Genomic DNA, 26,261 nt, shown 5'->3' with positions numbered 1-26,261 from the left:
TAATCTATGTCAACGGTCGAAAACTGTATTTGCTCCTCCGTTTCCAAAAACTCATTGCGTCACCTGTGTTCTTTTTCTTTTTACCGTTTACTTTCAAAACCGCATTCTAAAATAATACTAATATCATTAGCTATAAACTAAACTACCACTTGAGGGCACAGTGCACAGAAAAGGAGCGCATACCAAGCCATAAACAGTAATAACAACAATTACACACGTCTAAGTACACTAAAATAAGAATACATTATTTTTTTATGATCAAAATACAAAACGGCAATTTGGCTCCTACAATCATTTTAAAGTAGTATTGCTGGTTACCAATAGCTAACACTGAATGCAGTCAGTAATGAACTGTATTATACTGGTACACTGCATTGCATCGCATTGCTATATTGCCTGCAGCATGTCTTTGTAAGGACACGCAGCCTTCAGCAGCTCACATTCTTAGGACACTCATGTTTGAACTTGACCGCTTCACTCCACTGCCAGCATTCTGCATGCTAAAACTGAAGGAAGTAACACGCCCTTTGTATTGAAAACAACCGATAACATTACAAGCATATCAGGCTATTGTAAAAGTGTTGTTTCTGAGGTTTTTTAAAATTATTATTTTAAACGTACATATGACTTTGTATATATTATTATTATTATTATTATTATTATTAGTGCGTCGTTTATGCGTCATTTGAAATGCGTTAAAACCTGTCTGGTAATTAACAGGAAGTTAAAAACACTGAAGAGTCAAACATGATGGCTGCATTTTCTTTTAAATCTGCAATTTTTTAAAAATGATTTATTTCATGGCAATTTGTAATAGTTACAAGCAGTAATAAAACACGCGCCGTGCTTTCATTGTCGGAGTTCTGAACGACTTGAGAGTCACAACCAGTCAAACCAACGCGTGCTTCCTTACTGGATTTATTTACACCAACGTCTTTGTTTTAAACATTAAACCATTGCAACGTTTAAACCCTGCAGCCAGAACACATGCTTGAATTACAGAGAAAATAATGTATGGGTTTAATAATGCAATATTTCCTCGCACTAATGTAATCATTCTACCCAGTTTAAAAAAAAAATGAAGTATGACGCTCCCGTATTTGGCAGGTTTCAGTTTACCTTTTGTACAGACTCCGGCACAAGCCGCTCCATGAGTTTGCAGAGCACCACTCCATCTTTCAAGCACGATTTCAAGAACTCCTCTGCGTCTGCAATGATTTTTTTCGGTGAATTCAAAACCCCTAAGGATATGAGCCAAGTGACCGTCTGCTCCTCCGGGTTCATTGCTGCTGCAGGCCGGGCTTGTGACACGCCGCTAAACAAGATCAGTTAGTTGTTAAAAGATCTAACCCACATCCGCGATGATATCGGCACTTCTGCTTTTTTTTTTCTTCAAAAACTGTACAACCACGTTTAACAAGTTTAGCAGAATGCAGCGGCTCCTGCGCCACTCATCGCCAACATTTGAGATTTTGTTTTTTTTCAGTATATTATTATTGGCATCACGAGTTGCTGATTGGATGTCCGGTTAGAGACCAAGTGGGCAAGCAATGATCTTGTTCAGCAGGAAAAAAAAAAAGATCATAGTAATTACTTCCCTTCTCGTTTCCCGAAAAGCCATTTAAAAAATTTAAACAAACACACACACGTGCATTTAAACACAGCTAGTAGTACTCCGAACTGACCGGGGTCTCAGCGACTTGTTTTGTCTCTATACCTCACACATGGCTTGTTTTGCGAGTGTGCACTGACCAATGGATGTAACATATACCGGTTCATTAAGTTTATAGAACATAAAATATATTACAGTGGACACAGATTCTGCTAGGTCGATGTCCTTTTAGTTTTGAAACTCAGAAAGATACAAAGGTCACAACACATACAGCATCACATAGACTTCATGCCAATTCATTGATGTATCCTGGATATTCCAAACTGGCTTACTGTCGTTTCCAGATAGAAAATGCAATAGTACAGTACCTCAAACTTCACTGCCTAGAGTGAAGTTCTAGTGAAGCCCCCCCCCCCTCCCCCCACAAGCTGTGTCTGATTGCTCTAACCTCTTATTTCAGGTCAGTTAATTGGTCAACCAATGTTCAAGACACACCTTAGTGCAAGTTCAAAGTATTTTTCTCCTATAATATTTTTATTTTACTTTGTATTAGAATGGCAGTGACATTAAGATCCATCACTTTATAAATCAATTTATTAGACCCCCACCCCTCTATCTCTTAACTACTGTTACTCTGGCACACACCAGGTATGTCTGCAAAAATGTGTGTACACATGTACAACCTTTCAGTGGTGCTGCAGCTGATTAGAAAGAGCAGAACAATATCATTCACAAAATAAAACTTTATTGAAACATGTTATAAAAGAAAACTTAAATGAACACATTCAATGTTAGCTTCCACTGCTTTGAATTGCGCCCATAAGTTAGCTCGTAGGTACAAGTCCATTAGCGCCTAGCGACTCTGTAGATCATTGTCGTCGAGGCATTGCTGTGCAAAGTGGACACCGTTGTGTCATTACCAAAAATTTTACATTTAAATCAATCCAGTTAAAACATTCCATTTCATTCCAAGATGGTCTGGTATCAAAACATCCATATACTATTTCAAGAAGGAGCTCAATTAAATGTCTTCTTTTCCTTTAGATTTCAAAAAGTTTGCTTGCTTCGGCGTGGGGTGGGGGGTGGGGTAAAGAATAGTGCAAATACCCCTCTATGACCCACATTAAAATTAACAGGGTTTAAGATTAACATGAATATTGAAAGTACCTAACCAGCACTATACATTTACTTAAGTGAAAAAAGTCAGTTTAAAAAACAAACAAAACCCACCACACACAATCCCAATATTTATGAAACAAGCTTACCATGTAGTTCTCTTTATTGGTTTACTCAGTCAAACCTCAGATTGAATTTGCTGAAGAAATTCCAATTTAGCAGATCGATCCCCTACAGCACATCATCCTGCAATAAACAAGCGAACATTAGACCACCAGTAACTATTAAAAAACAAAGAGAAAATGAAATACCACTTACATTACCCAGGATCACATTTAAAAAACACACATGCTCTTGTCCCAAGTCAAAGTAAATATACTCCTTTTCTTCAGAAGATTAAACCAAGATTTAAGTTGCTTTTGGTTTTTTTTTTTTTTTTTTTTTTTCACTTTTCCAGATTAGTTTGACTTCCAAACCATTGCCATCATAGATTTCACTTTGTGCCACTTTTAAAATATAAATATAGCACTTTCCTGTAGCCTTTACTCCCTGTTTAAAAGGCATGAAGTCGTGCCACAAAATGTTTTGGAACAGCTTGCACCTACTGCATTATCCAAGAACCGTTCTTAATCCCAGGTGTTGAACTTGGAGCTCTAGCATTTAAATCCACAATCAATTAAATAAAGTTCATTTTACGGTTTGACTTATACATATAAAACACTTAGGATGAATATGAACAGCCTTCCATTTAAGCACTTCCTCAGGCGCTTTACTTCGGCACATTTGGAGCACTGCATTTAAGATTGTCAATAGAAAAGTATACCACAAAGCCATATTGAGATCAAATCTCTATTTGCAAAATGTAGAATCTGGGAGGCTTGCGCTGCTCTCCAGCATTGCTTTTTCATTGTGAAGGATTGATGTCAGCCCTCTGAGGTAATAGTTTCAAAACTGATGTAGCACAGTGTGCGTAACTGTACCAACCACTGTGGAGAAGGCTATTCACGTCATATTGCACTTAGACGGGGGGAAAAAAAAAAAAAAAAGGTTTGCTTTGCTTACCATCTGCTGTTTCACAGGCAACTTGTTTAAACCTGCTGAATGTGGAAATGACTCACTTGCGTTTGTTGTAGTTTTCTTTGGCTAGGTCGCTGTAAGCCATCATAGCTTATTCTTTATGCATGACGAAGATCCTTTTGAACGGAGACACTATTGTAAAGAGTTTGGGTGAGAAACACTTGCCCATGTTCCATACAGGGAAACCATTGGCCCATACAAGTGGTAAGTTAAATATGGGTAAAAGTTAACTGAGCATTTATAAAAAGTGACTTATGCAATTTGATCCATAGTTAAGATTCCAGTTACTTTCTTGAGGCAGTATGGGGGGAAGAGAGGGTGGGGTTATGGGACTCAGCTGAACTTCAGGAAGAGGCAGTAGAAGTTTTAGGCAAATGCAGCTTTTTGTATACAAGGTACTGAAATTTAGTTCTCTCCAACCATTTTTCATTTTGATAAAAACTTTATTTGTAAATGAAGGCATGTGTTACTCCAGGGAAAGAATACTTTTTAAATTTAACAGCACTAGTGTACAAAATGCTTTTAAACAAGCACACAAATCACTGTTTAAAAAACTTACTGTACTATTAACAAAAAAAAAGGCAATTCTAAACATTTAACGCTTCTCAAATGAAACAGATAAGGGGTAGGGGAAGGGGAAAGCTCAACAATAAATAAAAGCTTAAGCCTGGTTTTGTTTTTGTCCAGTCCTCCCTCAAAGTTCAGTCTCCGTTTGTTTTTCATTTGTTTGTTTTGAAGCTAAGAAACACATTTTGTAGGATTCAGGCTTGTTTTTTTTGTGGTCCATTTTAATATCTGCTTCGGCCAATGCCCCTATCAGATCTACTTCCTCCTCGGGCACCCCTAGGTGCGCCACGGCTGGAGCTGCTGAAAGAATCACGAGGAGGGTAGCCTCTCTCGAGTGGTGGGGCTGGCCCCCGCTCCTGCCTGCCAATACGCTCGCCACGGCTGGCTGAGTACGGGTCGCTTCTGCTGCTGGGGTAACTGTCACGACTTCCATATCCATCTCGGGAACTGCTGCCATAATCGTCATAGCGACTGCTTCCTCCGCTTCCACCGTAGGATGGTGGAGGGCCCCTTGAAGGTGGGGCGCTGCGCGAGTTACCTGCAGGGTCAATGGGTCAGGTAATGGCATGTTTATATCAAGTTAAACATTTTGTTTTTTTCTCTTACTGCTGTTGCATGTGGTTGGATTCATGGTTTAAAATGTAGCTCCCATTAGTCATTACAGGACACCTGAAGTGCAGGTAGGATTTGAGTGACTTAAGTTATGGTTTTGTGACTATTTGGTTTGTTTTAGATCCCTCCACCACCCAAATATGATTTAAAAATAACCCTTCAAACCAGCAGACAAGTTTTCACTCCATCCCACCCCCACGAAATAAATTTAGAAGGGACTGTAGATTAAATTTAGCACCCCCTTAACTGTCCACCAGCATCAATTTACAGGAGGGTGGCAATTGCATTTACTACAAGGATTAAAAAAAAAAAAAAAAAAAAAAAAAAAAAAACAACAACCAACATGCCACTGAGCAGGTTTCCTTTAGAAGCAGTTTGGCCTTCCTTTTTTCGTTCCTTTTGAAATTCCAGGTGGTATTGCAGAACACCAGATTGGCATTTTTCTCTTGCCATTTCTGAGCTGGGAACGTGGCAACGGATTTCCGCAAAGGTCAAGTGCAAGCTTCCTTGTAGAAATTGACATTGTTGAATTGTGTTCTGCACAGCAAGTTACCTTGCATGGTTTCAGGATAGAAAATGGCTTGAAATTCAGAGGTATTATTTCATGTTCACTTTCAGGTCCTACATTGGGGGACATTTCTACACAAGCATTAGTGTAGATGCACTACAAATAGCTAGTCTTACCGTAGCTGTCATACGGCTCCCTATAGGAACCGGCACTGGGACGTTCCAGGTAGCCCCGAGACTCACGGCCACCCCCATATCCATCACGGTCACTAAATATGAAAAAAACCAGACAGACATCTTTGAGGGAGAGAAAAAAAGTGCAGTACATTAATTAAAAAGGGGAGGGGGATATAACAAGTACCATTGTGTATATTCATAGAGATGACCAAATACCTGTATGACCGTGACATAGATCCTCCATATTCTTCGCGGGAACTGGAATGTGGGTATTCGCGATAAGCGTAGTCCCTTGGTGGTGGAGCATAGTCCCTTGAATCTCTGGAGCTGATGTAATCCCGACTTGAGTAACTGGAGAAAAAAGGCCATGTTATAAATAACTGCAACAGCCTACAAAACAAATGCTCACTTCAACACTAGCCTGAAAGGTCATAAAGCCACACAATTGTAAGGATGGTGAAACACTAAACATACCTGTCTTTGGTACTATAATGGTCATCTCTTGGAGATGGATAATCGTCTCTTCTGGACATCATGGCGTCTCTGCGTGGAGGAGGTGGACCATAAGGATCCCTTTCCCTAGACATGGGAGCTAAAGTGAAGAATAGATTAGTTTCCTTATCTAGGTTTAAAAAAATAGATCGTATTATATTGCATCTACAAATCTATGACAATCACGATGCAAGCTCAGAACTTCTTAGAGGACAACATGGGCAAGATCATTTTACAATTGATCAAAGCCATTTTTTTCATCACAGCCCACACTTGTACAAAGACACGCACTGTCAGCGTTGCATTTTCACAGTGCTGAGCTAAAGTGTATAGCGCTTACCGTTTCAAGTTGCCAAAATGATTTAAAATACCCATATAGATCAGTACTAGGATGTACACAAATCTCAACGATTAAGCCTAGACACACTGATGTAAAATTTGTTATATAGTCCAATAGCAGCTGCTACTTAAGCACAAATCCTTTTAATAGCCAAGACACTTACCCCGTCCCATAGGTCCTGAAGGAACAGATCTCTTGGGCGGAGGGCCACCATTGCGAATGGGAGGCCCTCTCTTCATTGGTGGTGGACCTCTAGATGACATGCCTTGGAGGAGAAACACCAACATACAATATTAAACCCTATAAATGTCTTCACATGATGCAAGCTCAGAACTTTAGAGAAAGGATGGGCTACATCAGTTTATAATTGATCAAAGCCACATTTCAGTCACACCCAAACAAATACCAGACGCTGCCTACAGCAGTTACCTCTTGTGGGTCCTCCTCGAGCGCCTCTAGGTCCTCTCGGCGGTCCGCGGCTCCTTGGATGAAGGGATGGTGGCCCCCGCCTAGCAAGTGCAGATTCAAATGACGGCTTTGTTGCTTGTTCTACTTTGATCGGTTTGCCCTCAAGGGTCTAGAAAATTAATTTTAAAATGACACTGGTAGGGGTGGCGTGCACAGGTTATGTATAAATGACAATATGGAATTTGCTGCTGACAATACCTTTCCATTCATTTCCCTTGCAGCATCCTTTGCATCAGCTGGGTTCTCAAAGGTCACAAAAGCAAAACCTCTGGATTTGTTTGTTTCACGGTCTTTCATCAACAGCACTTAAAGCAAAAAAAAAGTAGACGTTAGACTGACATACACAATACCTTATAACAGTAATGCATCAAGCATGTAAGCTCAGAACCTGAGAGGCATCATCAGGTCATAACTGATCAAAGCCACATTTTCATTACAGCCTGTATAGGATAAGTGTGTCTTGAGAAGTCGAATGTTTCTCTAGGTTTGACAATTCAAACCGTTTCACTTATGTCGCAATTTAAGCATTTACAATATTATATAACCAGTTACTAAAATTCCAACACAAGTTGCTAAGCATTTCCGACCAATTACTAAGTTTGCCTGAGGCGAAAATGCACCCAGAAACACTGCAACACGTGCAACATTAGTTTACAAACTGCCCCTGGTTAACTGCAACACGTTTCAGACCTACCTTCGACTACTCTGCCGTATTTGGTGAAATACTGTTCGAGGGCCTTCTCGTTTGTCTCGGTGTTCAAGCCGCCAACGAAGAGTTTCCCTGGTCGGTCAGCCTCAGCCATGATTGTGGCTTTTTTGTTATAATCTAAGAAAAAAATGGTATACAAACGCGTATTGCTGGACTGATCGGGATGCGTAGGGCTTCGCTCTGCAGCACACTCGACTTGACATTTAATGCAAGGATTATAATACTAGGTTACATTCGATGGTCAAAACCAGCACAATGCAAGAGGTGCTTAACACCCCTCTATGAGTTATTTTGTTTAAATAGGGCTTAAATACATACCGATACTTTGATACGCGCAGTACACGTTCATATTGCAGAACATAGCAAGCCCTTCCAACAACGCCTTAACCACATTCGTTTAAAACAATCAATACATAGGAGCATGTAATAGATTTCATTTTGTATGCGAAGTAAATCGGTATTGTTTTTCTTAACAGTGACACAGCCTGGTGTTACAGGTATTGTGTACAGGCCGCGAAATGTGCCGGTCCACGAAACAAAATGGCGGACTACAAAAGAATGACGCTCCGGGCAGCCGGCTTTCCTTTTCGAAGAAAACACAGACCGAATTCAACACAGCCTTTAAAACGATATAAAAAAAACAAAAAAACGAAAGCGCAGCCCAAAACACACACACACACACACGCGTCACCGACAACGCGATAAACCACTCCACAATTATAATGCTTTCTAAAATGGCGTCTACTCATAGGGCTAGTTAGCGCAGCACCGAACAACCCTTTGGAAAGGAGTTACAAATAAAAATAACGATTCTTAAAAAATACAAAATCAAGCGTTTCGGAGCACGTGTGTTTTTTCTATACATGCACAATCACATATGTATTTCATATCACACAGCGGTACCGCCCTCACCACAACCAATTTTAATTAATAACAACTCCCGCTCACCTCTCCGGTGAAACTCAAAACCCGCAATGAGAAGCCGCGGAGGGGCCCGGCGCTTTATAGTGGTCACGTGGCCGGCTGTGATTGGTTACACAGTCACATACCCGGCCAGTGGATGCCGGAGCGTCGCCAGGGAGATCGCTGAAGATTTAAATCAAGAGCAAGCCGGGGTGTCTTCAAACGCATCGTACAAAATCAGCAACGTTAGTTCCGAAACACTGGTACCGTATAAGTGTTTCTTAAAAAAATAATGCTTTAAAAAGCACTAATGTTCTGTAGAAACAGACAAAAGGGAAAGCCAGTTTGTGTTGCTACCGTGTTGTTTATAATTAAGGCATACGGTCAATATGTAATTTACATTTTAATGTATGTGTACCGTTATATAATAATAACAGTTAATCTGTAGAGAACTAGATAACCACTAACTAACCACTAATTGTCTTCTGGTCCACATTCAGCAGACTCTTACTGAGGTAATAATAATATATAAAAAAAAACCCAACAATAATTAAACAATTAAAAACTTATATATAAGGCTTATATTTAGTTTCTATAGAAACGTATTTTTCGTTTCGAGGATAGTGGTTGGGGATCGATTATTTATTTATTTTTAAATCGTTTATTCAGGAAAGCCTTATACACTAGATCATTTACAACGGCGTCCTGATGAGAACATCACCAGGTTAAAGTTTTCAAGAAAAAAAAAAATGAGGGGACGAGCAGTCATACCACAGCGTTTATAAAGACATGTTACTGTATTTGCAAGCATTGTCCTCAATACATGTACACAAATAAACCACACATACCAGTAATATATATATAATGAAAGATGTTCAGACAGCAGCCCTTCAAGCTGAAAGTGCGGCGATTCGACAGCCGTTAACACATCACAACACAACAGAGAAAACAAGGAAACCCATGATCGACCCCCCAACGTTTAAAACAAGCAATCAGTCAATAGCAATGTCCGGGTTACTCACATATTCTCAACAAAACCCCATCCGACAGATAACTTATTATTTTAACCCATTAAATAACAGTATGTCATTTCATACATTACATTTAGACGCAACTTTTGCGTTAGCAAAATTAGAATACGTTCTCATAACAATATCGTTATGAGAACAAGGGTACATAATGGGTTAATAATTAACTAAGATCAATACATATATCACTAGAGTTCCTATTATCTGATTCATATCGTTTTAAGCAATTTTCCTATTTACTAATACAACCCAGTTGTATTAATTGCAGTTTAACTCTGTCGGATAGGGTTTGATGTTTATTCTCAATGTTTAACACTAAAACGGTGCTTAAATCGGTGATTCTGCATCAATGTAAGCTGATTCTAGACACAGGGTTAATATGTCAGATTAGGGCAGGCATATGTACTGGATACAGCGGAGCTCGTAATCTTGGGTAAACAAGGAAGACTGGGAGGCGGAGGAAATGCAGTGAGACCGTGGTTAGTACGCCAGCCCAGCAGGTGGTAGTGACACAGTGAAAAGTCATTAAACGCAGCAGAAAGGTCTTTTTATTGGTACGAAACCCTCGAATCATAGAGAGACAGAGAGCGGCCATCGTCCTGGCCCTTTCTTCATGACGTGCGACAACGTGCCGTTCCAGAATCCTTTTGCGTTCTCTGTTCCCCAGCAGCCCGCGAGGGAGTGCCAGACATTCCCACCCCAACGCCAGCTTTCCAAAACGGGTTCTGCAAACTGGGAGCCAGTGCAACCCGCTCAGTTGCATGCCAGTCGCCGCGGAGCCTGTAAATATAAAGACAGCAGTGTGCTGTGTAGCCTGGTAGCAGGATGAAGCGCTATCGCCAGTCCCTTTTGGTTTTTGTCTACACGATATTAGCAGCGAATTGCAGCCACAGTTTCTATCTTCCAGGGTTGGCTCCTGTCAGTTTCTGTGAGGAAGGGAAAGGGAGCCCGAACTGCAAGGTAAACGAGAGTTTCTTTTTTTAATGCTATACTGTATATTTAGTTACAATTAGGGCACAGCTGTGTTTATATAATGAGTTAAAAGGCTTTGTTTAACGTTATGAGGCGGTTTTGCTATAGTGACGGGCCCTTCGGTTACTAGCAGGATGTGCTGCCCGATAGGTAATACGTTACATACACAGTAACACGGCACTTTGAAGCGGCTTGATTAACGATCTTGTAATGTTACGTACACTAACGATATAAGATTGTTTGAAGTATTCGGTTATTTGCAACCTTGGTGACTACTTTGAATGTACATTTTTTTTGGTAACGTATTTGTATATGGATGTTTTTCATGGCTCAGCTATCCATTTCTCATATAACTAGAGCACTGTATATATCATTATACGTTTTCCGGGCTTACTCAGTCGGACAATTCTGTTTTATAATATCCAATAAGTAAAACTGAAATACATAAATGATTGATTTGAGTACTTTATCTGCAGTGTTCAGCGTTTGCGGTTTATTACGATTTTTACCGAAAAATTACAGACTTTTTTTTTTAACTGGTCATCGATTTTTACTGATTGATACCCGATTTTTGTCTTAAATATTTTCCCGGTTTTAATTTCTAGAAAATACACTTTTTAAAAATTATTTTATTTTTTAATATAATTAAAATGCTGTTTTATTATGACTCTGACGTTGTAATAAGCAGACCTACACAAGACGTTTAGGCTCGGAGGATCAATAACTTTCAAACGTGGCTCAGCAACTGATTATGTTGGCCAATCAGTCTGATTACTGTTGCAATTGCTGGGCGTAGTAACTACTGTCTTGATCAAAAAGTAAATAGAAATACTTGCACAAAAATATAATTTTTTTAGTGGATGAGGAATGGGGAGAAAACATAAATCAGTTTATGAATATTCGAAACATTAAATTATTTTGAAGTATACAAAAAGCAAAAACTGTTAATGAGTTTGTCAGAGCGCTGTGCTTTGCTGGACAGCCACTGTTTATTGCAGAGAGGTATGTGTGACTTCGTGCGAAAGTACTGTCTGTCCACCAGCTAAAATACAGTCCAACGCCGACAATCTTAATAGTAAATATTTGACAGAAAATGGGGATGCTTTAGTTGGTAAACTTATATGGAATGCATTGATGTAAATGTCCAGTGTGATTTTTGATGCATCTCGCGATTGCTTGCATCACCCAGTCAATTTTCTTTATTTTTCATGATTTCAAGGTGAATAAACCTGGCTTGTTTTGTGCTGATGTTCATACCTTGTGTAGATACTGTTTCCGTTCAGCACAGCGATTGCCCAAACGTTCGCAAAGTACCAGCTAACTTGGGAAAAGGTGGCTTCGACTTGCACAGATTCTGTTCATCATACATGCCAGGGACATTATTAATCAGAAACCAGAACTGCTAGCAGCATATTCCACATGTAAAGTGTGCATACTGAGATTTTAACCCTCAGTATTTCATATATATATATATATATATATGTATATATATGTATATAATATACATATATTATCTATATAACCACACCCACCACATGGATATATATATATATATAATAGATGTAAGTATATATATATATATATATAATATATTTGAAAAATTACTGAAAAATTAATGTTTTTTTTTTAAAGATTAAAACTGAAAATGAGGAACACTGTGTATCTGTTAGAAAAATGCTGCTCCACCTCCCATAACCAGTGTGGAGCGCTCCAACCCCTGTAGAAACACATCCCTTGCAAAGAGAAATTTACAAAAATGTGTGGTGCACATCAGACGCCAGAACAAAACTCTGAAGTGCTCTTTGTCATTTACATATATAAGCCCATTCACTCATATTAGGGGTCTGATTAAGTTAAAGGGTGGAATCTCCCCAGGGGCTTCTGTATTAGAGAGTGAGATTCTCCTCTTCCCCTATTGGCTGACTTCAGTCACTGACATGCTGTGACCCTGAAGACACTCCAGGAGTAAAATGAAGAAGGAAGTAAAGCAGTAACAGACATCCTGGAGGGTGTGGCAAGCAAACTAGCTTAAACAAACAAAGCATGTTTCGCAAGCATGCAGATCACATTAAACTCGGGGTCCTGCCTCAGTGCCGTATGTTAACACATGCCGCTGGAACCTCACAGGATCCCTAGGTCTCAGTCTGAGGTACTGTAGAAATATATTAAATGGATATTTTTTTGTCCTGTTCTCATGTGTATTTCATAAAGGAGTTCCTATTCTTCAGTGCAACAAAAATAATTCAGGACTGAAAGGGTTAAATTAGATTTTCTACAACTAAGATGTGTTATTATATTTTACACATTAAGCGTGCCTCAGCTTTACCTTTTTTTTTTTTTTTTTTTTTTCTAATTTCAGTCTGTCTTTGAACTCTTTGTGAACAGACTGGACTCTGTAGAATCGGTGTTGCCTTATGAATACGATGCGTAAGTATGAGATTCAGGATTGATGGTGGGATTATTAAATCTACAGATGCTGTCAGGGTGTAGGTCAGAGAAACTGCACTGTAGACAATGCTGTTCAGTGTGTTTCACTTGATAATATCATCACACACGTTGTTAGACCTGGTAAAAGTGAAGCTTGTGAAGTGTTGCCTGGCTGCACTTTTGGAATTTGCTTGAGCAGTTCCTTTTTATTTGTCTTTTTAAAGTTTCGACTTCTGTCAAGACGCAGCTGAGAGGAGGCCCTCAGAAAACCTTGGCCAGGTGCTGTTCGGGGAGAGAATTGAGTCTTCACCTTACAAGGTATTTGATGCAACATGAAATAAGTGATTGTTTATTTCAAGATATTGGCTCCTGTCCACGGAACATTTACCACTGCGTATGTGTACAGCTCCAGCTTGTTTATGTTCAAATATATGCAAAACTGCACAATCCAGTGTGTGTGTGTGTGTATATATATATATATATATGTGCAATTGAGTCTGCATGTACTTACTGATATACACAAAGTGAATATCTAACTTTCTTCCCCACAATTGCAGTTTATTTTTATGAAGGAAGAAAAATGCAAGCCGGTTTGCAAAAAAACATACGATCCCAGCAGTGCAGATGACAAGGTTAAGCTGTCTTTTCTCAAAAAGGGGATAGAACTCAATTATCAGCACCACTGGTGAGTAAAGCTGTGGATTATTACAATTACCCTGAAGGAAATGATATGCAGTCTGTTGTTGGTGGGTCCTCTGTGTGGTCTGTGTGCTTGGCAGATTGGTATTTGTTTAATGCAAGCTTTCAGTATCCTTTTTACTTTCTTTTTCTTTGGAATCCATGTTAAAGGAATTGTACCAATGAGGCTGTAAAAACCCCACCTGCTGATTTCACAGCGAGCCCAATTTAAACAAATTCTAATTTCCAAGATATAAAAACACTTCAAATAATTTTATGAATGTACAATAGGAAACAAAATGGAGAACACGTATTAGTGACATTGAATCAGATTTTCTTCTTGTTTTTTTTTTATTAGGATCGTTGATAACATGCCAGTCACTTGGTGTTATGATGTTGAAGACGGGCAAAAATACTGCAATCCCGGGTTCCCCATTGGGTGCTACGTGACTCGGGATGGTCGACCTAAAGATGCCTGCGTTATTAACGTGAGTCTTTTTTTTTTTTTTTTTTGCTCAGCTTGCTATCTTGATCTTGTGGTCAAAACTATGCATAATAAGTATACCAAAAAAAAAAAAAAAGTTGTCAGATCAGTTAAGGCTGGTTTATACTTCTCTCGCAGACAAAAAGCCCAGAGTTCGCAGACTTTTTGACGCAGCGAAGTGGTCATAGCTGTCGGTCGTACTTTCAGCCAGCCTGCGTTACTGCTGGTGTTGACTTGTGACTGGGGGTTGCCAACAGGCTCCACAGTCACGCGACACTTTGACACTGGATTTTAAAATTGCCCGTTGTAGATGTTTTCTAAAGCCCGTTTGTAGATGTTTTCTAAAGCCTTGGCCTCTGCACATTGTACTTTACAGCTGGAGCAGAATTGAATGGAATGGAACGGGGGAATTGTCCACCTCCTGCAGTTGTGCTTTTCTGAGCAGGTGTTATTCTTTGACCAGAGGAGAACAAAAAATAAATACAAATGCCAGAGCTTTGTCTTGTATTGTTTTGCAGTCAGAGTTCAATAAGAGGAACACCTTCTACCTCTTCAATCATGTGGATATCACCATTACATACCACAGCGGGGAGGGGGAGGGCTGGGAAGGAGCACGGCTGGTGGCTGCAAAGCTGGAACCAAAGAGGTAATTTAATGGGGAAGGTTGAGCAGGAATGTCAGTTGAAAACCATGCATTATTGTATATTGCCAGGCAGAGGTAATATGATTATAGTGCATTGTATTAACCCATTAAGTGCCATTGTCCTCATTAGAAGACTTTCTACTTTGTAATTTTCTTGGAGCATTTTTAACTGACATCTCTTTCCATTATATTCCACTATATTGTGATAACTTACTCTTAACTGCAAAAGTTACGTCAGATTACATAAATACAGCTTGTGTTCTGATTTATTATTATTTTTCAAAGGGCTCAGTTGGTTAGTGATGCTGTAAAGAAGTCCCAGCTAGAAGCATGTGTCATTTACCTTAACATTTGTATTACATTTCTAAAAGTATCTCGAAATGCATCAACTGTAATATAATAATTTAATGGCAGGTTGGCTTTTATGTTTTAATTTTACACCGATGAAGACATACACGCTTACAAATTAAAAATGTGGAAGTATGCTTTATTTATTTAAGGGCATGCTAGACAGGGTATAACATCTCTTGTGATTTACATGCAACAAAGACTAAAAGGGGTTTGATGTGTGCTGTTAATGAATAAAACAACCTCACATTGAAGCAACCCATAATACATAAGAGCTCTCTCTTTATGTATATATGTGTGTGTGTGTGTGTGTGTACCATGCACTGACTGTACATTTTCTTTTTTTCCATCTCTAGTTACAAGAACACTGATGAAAAGAATCTGAATTGTGAATCCAGTTCTCCAATGGAGATTTCTAGTGACTTCAATGGCAAATTGGATTTCTTTTACACCTACTCTGTTCACTATGTTGTAAGTGTGCCCCCGTGTTTTAAAATATGCTGTTGTTATTAAACCAGGACACTTTGCTAAATGTCAGCACACCTGAAAACAGCTGATGTTTCTCTCATTTACAGAAAGACAATCATATCAAATGGGCCTCCCGGTGGGACTATATTCTTGAATCCATGCCACACACCAATATTCAGTGGTTCAGGTATGAACTTGGCAGCATTACTCAAACTAACATGGGCTTTTCTTTCTCTGTTCTTATTCCGTTTCCCCTCATATGCGGGCATGGCTGGGGTTTTCACTTGTGGGTTTTCTACGCATGCATTAATAAAAACAGCAGGACTGAAAGGAATACGTTATTGATGCAGAAATATAGTGGGAGTCTGTATGAAGGCTGTTACAGCTCGTCCAATTTTGATTTAACTATTTGTATTTTTAGACTTGTTCTAGTCCTCCATCGAGTCCCCTCAAGGAAGTATATTATTGAAATGATCAGGAGACAGGAAGAGCAATCGGGCACCTGTGGGGGGATTTATTATTGAAACCCAGGGGTGGGTGCAGGGCTAATTTCTAAAACTACTTTGCATGGAAGTCAGTAGATCTGCCTGCTGTGTCAAGGTACTTTGTTGTATTCTATGTTTGTGTGTGGTCCCTGTTAATTTTTTTGCATTCTCATACTTCTCCACAGTATAATGAACTCCTTGGTTATTGTGCTGTTCCTGTCTGGCATGGTGGCAATGATCATGCTGCGAACTCTGCATAAGGACATCGCCAGGTACAACCAGGTTGATCAGGTACTGTAGTCTTGCAGCAGCATGTGCACGCAGGGTGGAAGATCACTGCTGTCCAGACTCTCTTGCATGACATGTCGAAGTTCATAGGACCAGCAAATACCTTTCCAAACTGATTTTCCAGGGTCATCAAAATGAAGTTGGCTAACCCTTCAATACCAAGCCTGGCTGGTAGAAGTAATTGAAGGTGTGCACGTTCACTATAGAGAGCCTGATCTTGAGCTTGGAGACACCCGGCTTGGGTCTCTTAGAAATCAGCAAGGAGAGAGTTGTGCTTCCCTCAGTCAACCCATGGGGCTGTGCACTCATTGGCTATTTCAATGGGCTTGCACAAAGATTGGCATGCTGTAAATATTTAAATGCAACCCATTTGCATCCACAGAACACAACAGTCAGATGGTGGCAGCGCATGTGCAAGTGTTTGCGTGAGCTTTGCATACTGGAGTGCAGTGTTTATTTTTTGCCCTAGTAGACTTCGTGGTTATCCTGTAATGTACCTCTAACAGAGCTGAGCTCCCTTTCTGTCGGGTCCCGTTGCGTGGCTAGTAGAGTGTTACTGTTCTTGCTCCCTACAGGAGGAGGCTCAGGAGGAGTCTGGGTGGAAGCAGGTGCACGGAGATGTCTTCAGGCCCCCAAGAAAGGGCATGCTGCTGTCTGTCTTCCTCGGCCAAGGCACCCAGATCTTTATAATGACCTTCATTACGCTGTGTGAGTACACTGCAAAGACACGCTGCCTTGAAGCCATTGTACCTTCCATTACGCATGTCCACTGGTTATATCGGTGTAAAATGGGCAGTTTTGAAAGGTTCAAATGTCCTGATGTTAGATAAAGTTAAAGAGATCCATGCTTGCAAGTCCTACTTTAAGGTAGGCTTAAATTTTTATTATGTTGGTTATTTCACCTGGAGAGTGAAATTGTCCCTTCACCCCTTCACCCCGTTAACTTCAGTTATCCTGAACGTTATAAATATCTCCATTCTCTCTTGGTAAACAGTGAGCCCGGTATTTACTATCACGTCTTTAAGCAATACTATATAATTAATATAGTCTATAATTCTGCTTGTAAAATAATAATTCATTTGAACTGAAAGAATGTATGTGTTTAATTTTAAGTTTTTTCATTTCCACCCAGTTTTGGCCTGTCTTGGTTTCCTGTCTCCTGCAAACCGGGGTGCTCTGATGACTTGTTCAATGGTGCTGTGGGTTTTACTGGGGACGCCAGCAGGATATGTGTCTGCTCGGATGTATAAAAGTAAGTGCGTCAAGCAGAGCTGAAGCTTACGACAGACTATACCATGAGGGAGATTTCAGGCTTGTCTCATTAGACATTTAAAAATGGCTTAATCTTGCAAGCAGATGTATAGTTGTCATGCATGGGGGATGATGAACCAATATGATCATTTTGTTTTTCTTATTGTTTTCTTCAGCGTTTGGAGGTGAAAAATGGAAGACCAATGTTCTGCTGACAGCACTCTTGTGTCCAGGGTGAGTAACTGTGGCACATTCTCAGTCACCCTTCACTGCTCATGGTGTCCGGTGTCAAACTTCCTCGTCTGCCATTCCTGTATAGGTCTTTATCGACAGAAAGGGTGTGCTGAATGATTACTGTACTGCAGACTGCACTCTCCTGGCTGTTTTGGGAATCTTTGTAGCTTGTTGGGGGTACTGCTTTTTATGTGCACAGGCAAAACAATGCAGACCTGCACATCTAGGGCCGAAAACAGAAATAAATTGGAATTGTCTCCCATAACCCAAGCTTGACACCTGTGTGTAATTGCTTGCATTTTGAAAAGCTTGCATTTGTTCAGACATCTTGCCTTGATTTAATAATGCAGAAATTATAAGTCCTCCAATGCCGAGCTATCTGATGAATTGGAAGTTCTCAGCAGACTGTTGTCCTTGTAGAAGTGACGCTCATTTCCTTTTGATGCACTTGCAGGGTTGTGTTTTCTGATTTCTTCATCATGAACCTGATTCTCTGGGTGAAAGGTTCTTCGGCCGCCATCCCCTTCGGCACGCTGGTGGCGGTTCTGGCCATGTGGTTTGGCATCTCGGTGCCACTCACCTTTTTAGGGGCTTACTTTGGATTTAAAAAAAGAGTAAGTACTGTCTTCTAAATCATGTATGTTGTCTACACACTTGTTTTAAAGCCTGCATTTTATGAAACAGGCAAAAATGTATTTGTGTTTTTTATGATGAGGAAAACACTGTCATTCCACTGCAGGTTTAACAGGTACAGTTAAGTACTTTTAGGGACATAAAGGAGTTCAAATGATCAAATGTAATAATTTAGAACTGGATTGGATCAAAGACCAGGACTGGGAAGGCCAATTGTTTGTTTGGTTGTTTGTTTATTTATTTATTTATTTATTTATTTAGTCCATTGAACACCCCGTGCGGACAAACCAGATTCCTCGTCAAATTCCAGAGCAGTCGTTCTTCACCAAGCCGCTGCCTGGCATCGTAATGGGAGGCATACTACCCTTCGGATGCATTTTTATTCAGCTGTTCTTCATTCTGAACAGCATCTGGTAATTATTATTATTATTATTATTATTATTATTATTATTGTTATTCACAGTCATCATCATCGATATGATAATTGGCATAACTATAGGGGCTGAATTCTGGATGAATGGCTAAATGGTGTTTTTTTTCTTTCTTTCTTGCAGGTCACACCAAATGTACTACATGTTTGGTTTCCTATTTCTGGTATTTCTAATTCTCCTCATCACCTGCTCGGAGGCTACTATCCTATTGTGCTACTTCCATCTCTGTGCAGAGGTAATTCTTAAACACTGACAATTCATTTATACATTTTACCAAGAAGAAAACCTTCAGAGGCACCCCCTCCCACAACAGACATAATGCAGATTGCGTCAATAGTGAAGTACCGCTCGACACGTGGGTATTCCAGTTAGCGAGGGGGGGGGGGGGGGGCACTGCTCTGCGAGTCGGTTCCTATTTCAAACTCACACTGCTTACAGGGAACATGAACGTTCTTGCTTGCAAATGTCGGCTTTGCATGCATGACTTAACTTTTACATCGCAATAAAATCGGTTCACATTGACTGTTGATCTAAATGGGAAACCGGGCAGGGGTACATGTGAATAGTACAGTGAGTTTTTAGATGTGTGTATCTAATGGGAACGTAGCTAGTTTATCTGCTAATATGTGCCCTTTTTGTTTTTCATTTTCAGGACTATCACTGGTGGTGGAGGTCGTTCCTAACCAGCGGCTTCACAGCTGTTTACCTCTTTGTTTATGCAGTCCATTACTTCTTCTCCAAGCTACAGATCACAGGGGCAGCCAGTACTATCTTATACTTTGGATACACAATGATCATGGTCCTTATATTCTTCCTCTTTACAGGTAAGAACCTTTAATAGTCTGTAAAGAGCAGTCACACCCTGTTGTGAGACAGCAGTAACATGCCGGTCCTGTTTTAGATTATAAACACAAGGAAGGATTTACCAGTAATACCGGTGATCAACACACATACGATTTACTAAGATTTTACTGGCTTTCAAGAAACAGTAGCTATGCAAGTAATTTGATTTAATGAAATAAACTAAACTGGTTTGGCAGTTTCAGAGATGTTGTTTCTGGGGTGTGGTTGAAGAATGTGGGCAGGTTTAACTGGTTCCAAAGGTACACTCGATGCTTTAGGAGCCGAGGATCGGCAACAGGAGATCCTTTGTTCAAAATATCGATTGTCTTTTAATTACCTTTTTTTGTAGCTGGGTTTATTTTGTCAATGATCACAATACTCGCCTGTTTAATTAGAACAAATGAAATATGGAAAAGTGAATCAACAGTTGTACATACCAGGTCACCCACCAGCCAGTAAAGAAACTGATGGTTGCACGTTCTCAAACGCTGCGACCAGTAGAAGCAACACGATTTTCTACTACGGTACAAGTTCATTGTGGTGTGTCTTTCATATGGTTAGACAAGTGAAAAAAATAGTAATGCATGCTCTCATGTTTCTGCCATAGCGTTACTCCATTTGGTTTGTAACTGATAGCGTTATAACCACTATGGATTAGGGTTCGCATGTTTGAGTACGTCTTGCCCATCACACAGATAAGATTTTAGGAATAGTACATTTCTATTCAATTCTCAGTAAGAAACCAGGATGCTTCCTTTTCTGATGTTTTCCCCATGTCTGATACAGACTGAAATACCCCTTTTACTAATAGAAAATGATCGCTGTGAGCCTGACTCCGGCTCCTGCTCTCAAGAGCTCATGTGAAGTGCATCAAAACCCGATCATGCTGTGTAGTCTGCTGTCAAGACAAGGATCTCGGTTTGATGTCAAGTTCAGTGGGTTATGTCCCATTTATGGCGAACCAACTTGTGTAGCACAGGGAGAGGAGATGTGATTTCAGGATTAAGACATCTGTTTGACTGGAACTCCACTGCTGCTGCAATTAAGATATTGTCAGTGGCTATTGAGTGGCAGCTCCCCCTGGTGGGTGACTGCTGTCTTGAGCAGCTGTAACTCTTGGGATGCTTAAAGGCTTTCTCTTGGAGATAAAGGACCTCCCTCTCCAGCAGAACGGACAACCGGGTAGCTCAGACTGCAGGCTCATTCGCCCTTCGAATCTGTCCAAATTCGCTCTTTATCTTGTGGGTAAATATATTGGTGTTTCACCAGAGCTGTGGACTGTGAGACAGACAGGATGTTCTGGGCTCATTTCTGATCGCTGGCAGACCCCGTGCTTGGGTTGTGTGGATTTATGGGTAACATTTCTTGTTGCACCGTTTCCTTCCAGACAAATACAGAATATAAAGTCAAATGAACAATAATAAAAAGGCAGGTGTGCCGGCACATACTCATGCTGTATTAGCAGCCCAGGTAAAACCCTATGAGAATTGCAATGGAAATGTTCACACATTTGAATGTGAAGGCTGTATATGTTGTTCTAGAGAAAACATGATTTGTTAACCCAGTTAATTCAATTTCCTCATTTGCTTTTTTTTTGTTTGCTTCTATGCTTTTTATTGCAAGGGGCCATGCACATGAGAACCATGCCAATATTGACAGAGCAGATAAACTAATGAGCTGTGGCTTTACAAGCAGAGAGGCTGTCAGCATCCTAACCAGTGGCAATGAAATGGAAAGCCAGCTTCATTTTGGGTGGGAGAAACCCCAGAGTCTTATTATTGTTAAAGCTTTAAAGGCAAATACTTCCTCAGCATTAGCAAGTGTACATACATAAGTAAACAGAAGCTACACTGGATTGCTCCTGCAGTGACCTGTTTTTTTTTTTTGGAGAGGAATATATAAATAATTGCTTTAGTGTATGTGTGTTGAAATCTAAATTAGAATCCCTCTCCAAGGAGCACTTTTTGAAGTGGCCATTTTAATTTCGGGAGGTTATAGAGGGGTATTGCAGCCCCTCACTACACCCTGTGATTGAAACTAAGATGACCTGCAGGGCTCAAGCAAGGTACATGATGTCACAGTTTAGCACAAAGAACTCATCTGCACCCGTTATCAGTGCTGTGCCTGGAGTAGATTTTTATTATTATGCAGTGGTGGAGTGGGGTTCTTTTTAAGTGTAAATCTTCTTTTTTTTTTTTTTTAGCTGGTGGGGGGGGGGGGGGGGTGTCTATTTTTAGGAGTTGCGTAGCTGAGTGTATTGCTGTAAAACCTTTGAAGTCTTTTGGTAGACGGAAGGGAAAACATTTTTAGGAATAATAATAATAATAATGCCATGGAAATCGTGCCCAGTGCTTTCTATCTGAATAATGTTTTATACGGCAAGAGTGCTGCTGCAGTCTGGCTACAGGTGTGCAGTGTTTGTTTGTTTTGCTGCAGTGTACAGTGTGTGTGTGAGTCCAGTATATGCAATAACTGACTTGCTCACAAAGCATGATCAGTATTCTATCCTGACCTACAGTTCCCAGACTAAGTGCATATGTGGTGTCCTGTTCAACCTGATGGCTATAAGGGAGTGTAGACAGTAGATGCATGCATTGTGATCAGTATTGTGCTGACCTACAGTTCCTTAATTTAAGTGTGTATCTGGTGTCTTCTTCCACCTGATGGCTATAAGGGAGTGTAGATAGTAGGTGCATGCATTGCATTAATACTGTCCCAGTCCCCTGCCAAAAAATAAAGGTAAATCCAAGAACAAAACAAAAAAAAAAACAGTTTTATTCAAGAGATAAATCACGGTATACTTCATGGTATTAACAAAGAAGTCCACAATGTTTTAGTGGAATTTGATCCCGTCAGGTGTTCAATACACGGCCACAGATTTCCAGCCGTTCCTGTCATCGCTGCTTGTCACTATTTGCCAGGTTTGCCTTCTCTTGTGTGCTCAGCTGAAAAAGCCAGCATATTTTCAGATGTGGTAAACATGGAAACCGGCTTACTTGAAGCTCAATGGAAACTGATTGTATACAAATATGTATTTTTAGTAACTGCAGAATGTGTTTGTAGTGACTGAGTCACCACAGCTGTGGAGGTTTTTTTTTGTTTTTTTAGACAATAGGCTCTGTGTTCCTCTGAATCCATCTCGGCTGTACAGCGTGCAAAACAGCATCTCCACAAGCCTTATCTGAAGGTACCAGAGGTTTAAAAGAGCATGAATCGGCCACAGTCGAATTTAAATTCTCCCCTTTACCAGCGTTGCAAAAATATTATCTGTACCCCATTCTCTGCATGATTCAATGAGCCCTTGATAATGCATATTTTAATGTATGTATGTACGTATTTGCAAGTATGCAAAAGCACATCAAAGCAATAAAAAAGGCTTGCTGAAAATGTAAAAAAACAAAGGACTGGTGCTTTCCACTGCATTGAATGCATATGAAGAACACAGTGAATTGTATTTTATAGAGAACGATACCAAGAGATGATCTATATATTCTGTGTGCGGGCAGCATTTTAAAGTAAGTGCAGAAGAAAAACAAGAACAAAATATATAATAAAAAAAAGAAGTTCAGATACCCCTTTTTACTTTCCCTGTTTACCTAGTATAACCAGGCTATATTTTAAAAGCATCCTTGTAGTCATGTACAACCCTAATGATACCATTAAGAGAAGACTGCTTGAAAGGGTCTCATTCAAAGCGTTTCTCTCCCATGCTTCAAAAATATTTCAAGAGTAGCATTTTTTTTGTTGCCATGAATTATAATAGATTCATCAGGAGCCTAGACTGCTGCTGTTATGGCAACGTCTCTGGCCTGCACTCGAAACACGAAGATGGATAACAACAAAAGATCTGTGATGTTCGCGTTGCAGCGACGTTTGCAGAGTTTATTGAAATACCTTTCCCTGTGCACCTGGTCCAGATAAGGGCGTTCCAGCTGGGGGTCGTGTTTGTTCTGGTATAACCTATTTTTATGTAGGTCAATGCAGCTTGAAGAAGACCATGGCGGAGGTGCTTGGCTGCTTTGATGGTAGTTTCTCATAGCTTCACTCAAGAAGACGAGTGTTTAGATTGACGGGTTACGAGACGCATTTCTCAGTTGAAAGATGCAATAGTTTTACTTGTGCTGAGATAACTGTTCTTTTTTAAAATAACTTTCTAAATGTATAACCAGGCTGCCTCCATGTTGCTTGTGCTTTTAATCCACCCTCGTGATGACCTAGCGGAAATACGAACAGTGCACACAGAACGACAACTGCAAAACCCATTTAAACAAGAGGAGGGATTTTGAAAGTCTTGCTTTTAATTAATTGCAGAAAAATACAACTCCCAGAAGTATGGATATAAAGTGCTTGGCTGGAACCTATTTTAATATTGGAAAGTACCATACAAATATAAATACATACCTACTCAGTCCATCTACAATATAAATACGTGCACCCTCAGTACATCTACTATATAAATACATACCTACAAAATACATTTATAGTATAAATACATACAGCCTCAATACATCTACTATGTAAATACATACCTACTCCATACATCTACGATATAAATACATACAGCCTCAGTAGATCTACAATATAAATACATGCATCCTCAGTGCAGCTACATATCAGCTTCGTTTTTACCATTTACATAAATAAAATGCTGAGTCTCTCTGTAGACCTATATATTTTACAGAGTTTTACAGTGCATATTTCTGTTTTCACAATCCGCATGGTATGACAGTTAGTACCGAGAGCACTCTCCTTTGTTTTCCAACGCAAGGCCTCCTGGCTCAGCGCTTAAGTACCGGAACACACGTTGATCCTTAGAAATTCATTCATTCTGAGGACTGTCTGAGCAGCCATGAATTTTGTTTTAAGGGACACATCTCTTTGTGATTTTAATGGGTTGTGTTTTTAAAGAGGGGGTTTGCTACTCTCAGTATCCTGTCCCAAATAGGATGAAAGTGATGTTCGGATATGTTCAGGGCCTCTCTCCAGTAATCAGTTTTCTGTAACAAGCTGTGAGCAATCTGAGCCTTTTATTAGTTCTTAACCTTGATGCTGACATGATGAAACTTGGCTGGTAGTGCTTTTTATTTCTGTATGAATTTACTTTAGTCACAGTTTTGACCAAATGAAGAGCGTTTTAGAACCCATATAGATAAATCTGCAGGCAGTTCTGCAAGAACTTATTCCACATATGGAGTGATTGCTAATGTGTTGGCTCGCACTAATCTTGTCCTACCTTATGTAACTTAGCATTATTTAGACCGGTGTTGCTTCCCTGCAGACACCACATGTAACTTGTTTTGTTTTCCTTTCCTTTTATTTTCAGGCACAATTGGGTTTTTCGCATGCTTCTGGTTCGTAAACAAGATCTACAGCGTGGTCAAGGTGGACTGAAACTCTGCATTGTCCCGGACAGCCTTGCCTTGGTCCTGGTTTTAGTTTCCAGTGGGGAAGTTCAGTGCACACTTGTTTTTCAGTAACTGGTATAAATTAGGAGGAGTTTGTAAGACTGTATGAAAACATGACATATTTAAGATTTAAAGATACTTTTGTCACTTGTTTGGCGAATGTCTAAAATGATATTCTAGTGTTTTTATTGCTACAGTTTTGTGTGTGTTTGGGGGGGTGTTTTTTTTTTTTTCTTTTTTTCTTTTTCTCTGAAGCATTGTGTTGGTTGGTTGTGTTTGCTCCAAAGATTCCGTTTCTATAAATTGTTTGGGGAGGGGGTTGAATGTATCAATTTATTTTAAATTGAAGCAGCTTTTTTTTTTTTTTTTTTTTTTAAATCATTGAGACATATATACTCTTTATTTATTTTTTTCTTGCAGAATAACTCAAAAGCTTTTCACAACTACAGTCTTTACTTGGTTATCTGTCAGCCACAGTTGCAACTGATGTTTTAATGAGTACCAGGTATCTAAATGCATGCACTATACACTCTATTGGTGTCTGTCCCGCAACATTATGAAGTTTACCTGCGCGAGGCCGTCATCTGAGAATCGGACAGTAGACTACTTCAGCCTTTTATTAAATACTTCCCTTTATTCAAGGGGAAATAATGTCAACTGCTCTGCTAAAAAGTCTTTTAAAATGTGATTTTTTTTTCTTTCTTTTTGCTGTGTGTTTTTTATATAATTTTTTTTTTTTACCCATCAATATGCAGCTGATGAATACGTGTAAATAATACCCTGTATACTTTAATAACCTTTTTTATTTCTTTAAAATGCCAGTGCCCTTTACCAAAGTTGTTGTGCTTTTATTTATTTATTGAAATAATGTTCCAAACTTGTACACCAAGCTGTATGTTTTCACGGACTCTGCTTGCAGAAAGCCTGAACAGCACTGCTTTATACACGCACCTTTCCCCACTCTGTCTCCCATGCATTTCAAACGAAAGCATCTTTTCAAAGTACATACTGACAGAGCAGCCCTTCTCCCACCGCGGAGCAGATGAGCAGCGCCTCTCTTTGA

At 39.7% G+C, this 26,261-nt stretch overlaps 3 protein-coding genes and 1 non-coding gene across 7 annotated transcripts in view; 1 reads left to right on the top strand and 3 right to left on the bottom strand.

Moving 5' to 3' along the window:
• Window positions 1-1,496, bottom strand: part of LOC121318866 (rho guanine nucleotide exchange factor 6-like) — a 31,683-nt gene extending 30,187 nt beyond the window's left edge. For both annotated transcript variants that reach the window (XM_041256002.1, XM_041256004.1), the window contains exon 1: window positions 1,120-1,496. In XM_041256002.1, the coding sequence (XP_041111936.1) occupies window positions 1,120-1,284 (165 nt within the window). In that variant the 5' untranslated portion in view covers window positions 1,285-1,496. The remainder of the gene's footprint in view (window positions 1-1,119) is intronic.
• Window positions 1,497-2,859: 1,363 nt separating this feature from the next.
• Window positions 2,860-8,694, bottom strand: LOC121318865 (RNA-binding motif protein, X chromosome-like). 2 transcript variants are annotated; one of them, XM_041256000.1, is made up of 9 exons: window positions 8,626-8,694; window positions 7,663-7,794; window positions 7,167-7,273; window positions 6,930-7,077; window positions 6,664-6,765; window positions 6,143-6,260; window positions 5,885-6,019; window positions 5,669-5,760; window positions 3,029-4,910 (listed from the first exon to the last, which is right to left on the bottom strand). In XM_041256000.1, exons 2-9 carry the CDS (start codon window positions 7,769-7,771, stop codon window positions 4,594-4,596), a joined length of 1,128 nt encoding a protein of 375 aa, XP_041111934.1. In that variant the 5' UTR covers window positions 7,772-7,794; window positions 8,626-8,694; the 3' UTR covers window positions 3,029-4,593. The 2 variants fall into 2 exon arrangements, with proteins under 2 accessions (XP_041111935.1, XP_041111934.1); XM_041256001.1 differs by lacking the exons at window positions 3,029-4,910; window positions 8,626-8,694 and adding an exon at window positions 2,860-2,974 and having other exon boundaries at window positions 7,663-8,567.
• On the bottom strand, window positions 6,352-6,427 carry LOC121319066. The gene has a single exon (XR_005950652.1). It is a non-coding gene; the product is annotated as a small nucleolar RNA SNORD61 (small nucleolar RNA).
• A 1,470-nt stretch (window positions 8,695-10,164) lies between the features above and the next one.
• On the top strand, window positions 10,165-26,029 carry LOC121318863 (transmembrane 9 superfamily member 2-like). Of its 2 annotated transcripts, none has more exons than XM_041255998.1 (17): window positions 10,165-10,568; window positions 12,940-13,007; window positions 13,232-13,325; window positions 13,565-13,692; window positions 14,044-14,173; window positions 14,688-14,815; window positions 15,517-15,631; window positions 15,736-15,815; window positions 16,299-16,404; window positions 16,977-17,109; window positions 17,534-17,653; window positions 17,829-17,886; window positions 18,341-18,500; window positions 18,781-18,932; window positions 19,074-19,185; window positions 19,603-19,774; window positions 25,117-26,029. In XM_041255998.1, the coding sequence occupies exons 1-17, from the start codon at window positions 10,434-10,436 to the stop codon at window positions 25,182-25,184; spliced, it is 1,959 nt and encodes a 652-aa protein (XP_041111932.1). In that variant the 5' UTR covers window positions 10,165-10,433; the 3' UTR covers window positions 25,185-26,029. The 2 variants fall into 2 exon arrangements, with proteins under 2 accessions (XP_041111932.1, XP_041111933.1); XM_041255999.1 differs by lacking the exon at window positions 10,165-10,568 and adding an exon at window positions 12,654-12,729.
• The last annotated feature ends 232 nt before the right edge of the window (window positions 26,030-26,261 follow it).

The sequence above is a fragment of the Polyodon spathula genome, chromosome 7 (assembly GCF_017654505.1).
Source record: "Polyodon spathula isolate WHYD16114869_AA chromosome 7, ASM1765450v1, whole genome shotgun sequence".
Taxonomy (NCBI): Eukaryota; Metazoa; Chordata; class Actinopteri; order Acipenseriformes; family Polyodontidae; genus Polyodon; species Polyodon spathula.
The sequence above is the reverse complement of the archived record's forward strand: the minus strand, read 5'-3'. Positions and strand labels throughout refer to the sequence as shown.

Excerpts from the sequence above, each read along its gene's own strand:
- LOC121318865 (XM_041256000.1), bottom strand. The coding sequence starts at position 7,771 with ATGGCTGAGGCTGACCGACCAGGGAAACTCTTCGTTGGCGGCTTGAAC. Across the intron at positions 6,766-6,929 it reads TCGAGGAGGACCCACAAGAG|GCATGTCATCTAGAGGTCCA; the intron begins GTAACTGCTGTA and ends TTCTCCTCCAAG. Across the intron at positions 6,261-6,663 it reads TTCAGGACCTATGGGACGGG|CTCCCATGTCTAGGGAAAGG; the intron begins GTAAGTGTCTTG and ends TCTTCACTTTAG.
- LOC121318863 (XM_041255998.1), top strand. The coding sequence starts at position 10,434 with ATGAAGCGCTATCGCCAGTCCCTTTTGGTTTTTGTCTACACGATATTA. Across the intron at positions 13,693-14,043 it reads CTCAATTATCAGCACCACTG|GATCGTTGATAACATGCCAG; the intron begins GTGAGTAAAGCT and ends TTTTTTTATTAG. Across the intron at positions 17,887-18,340 it reads ACAGCACTCTTGTGTCCAGG|GGTTGTGTTTTCTGATTTCT; the intron begins GTGAGTAACTGT and ends ATGCACTTGCAG.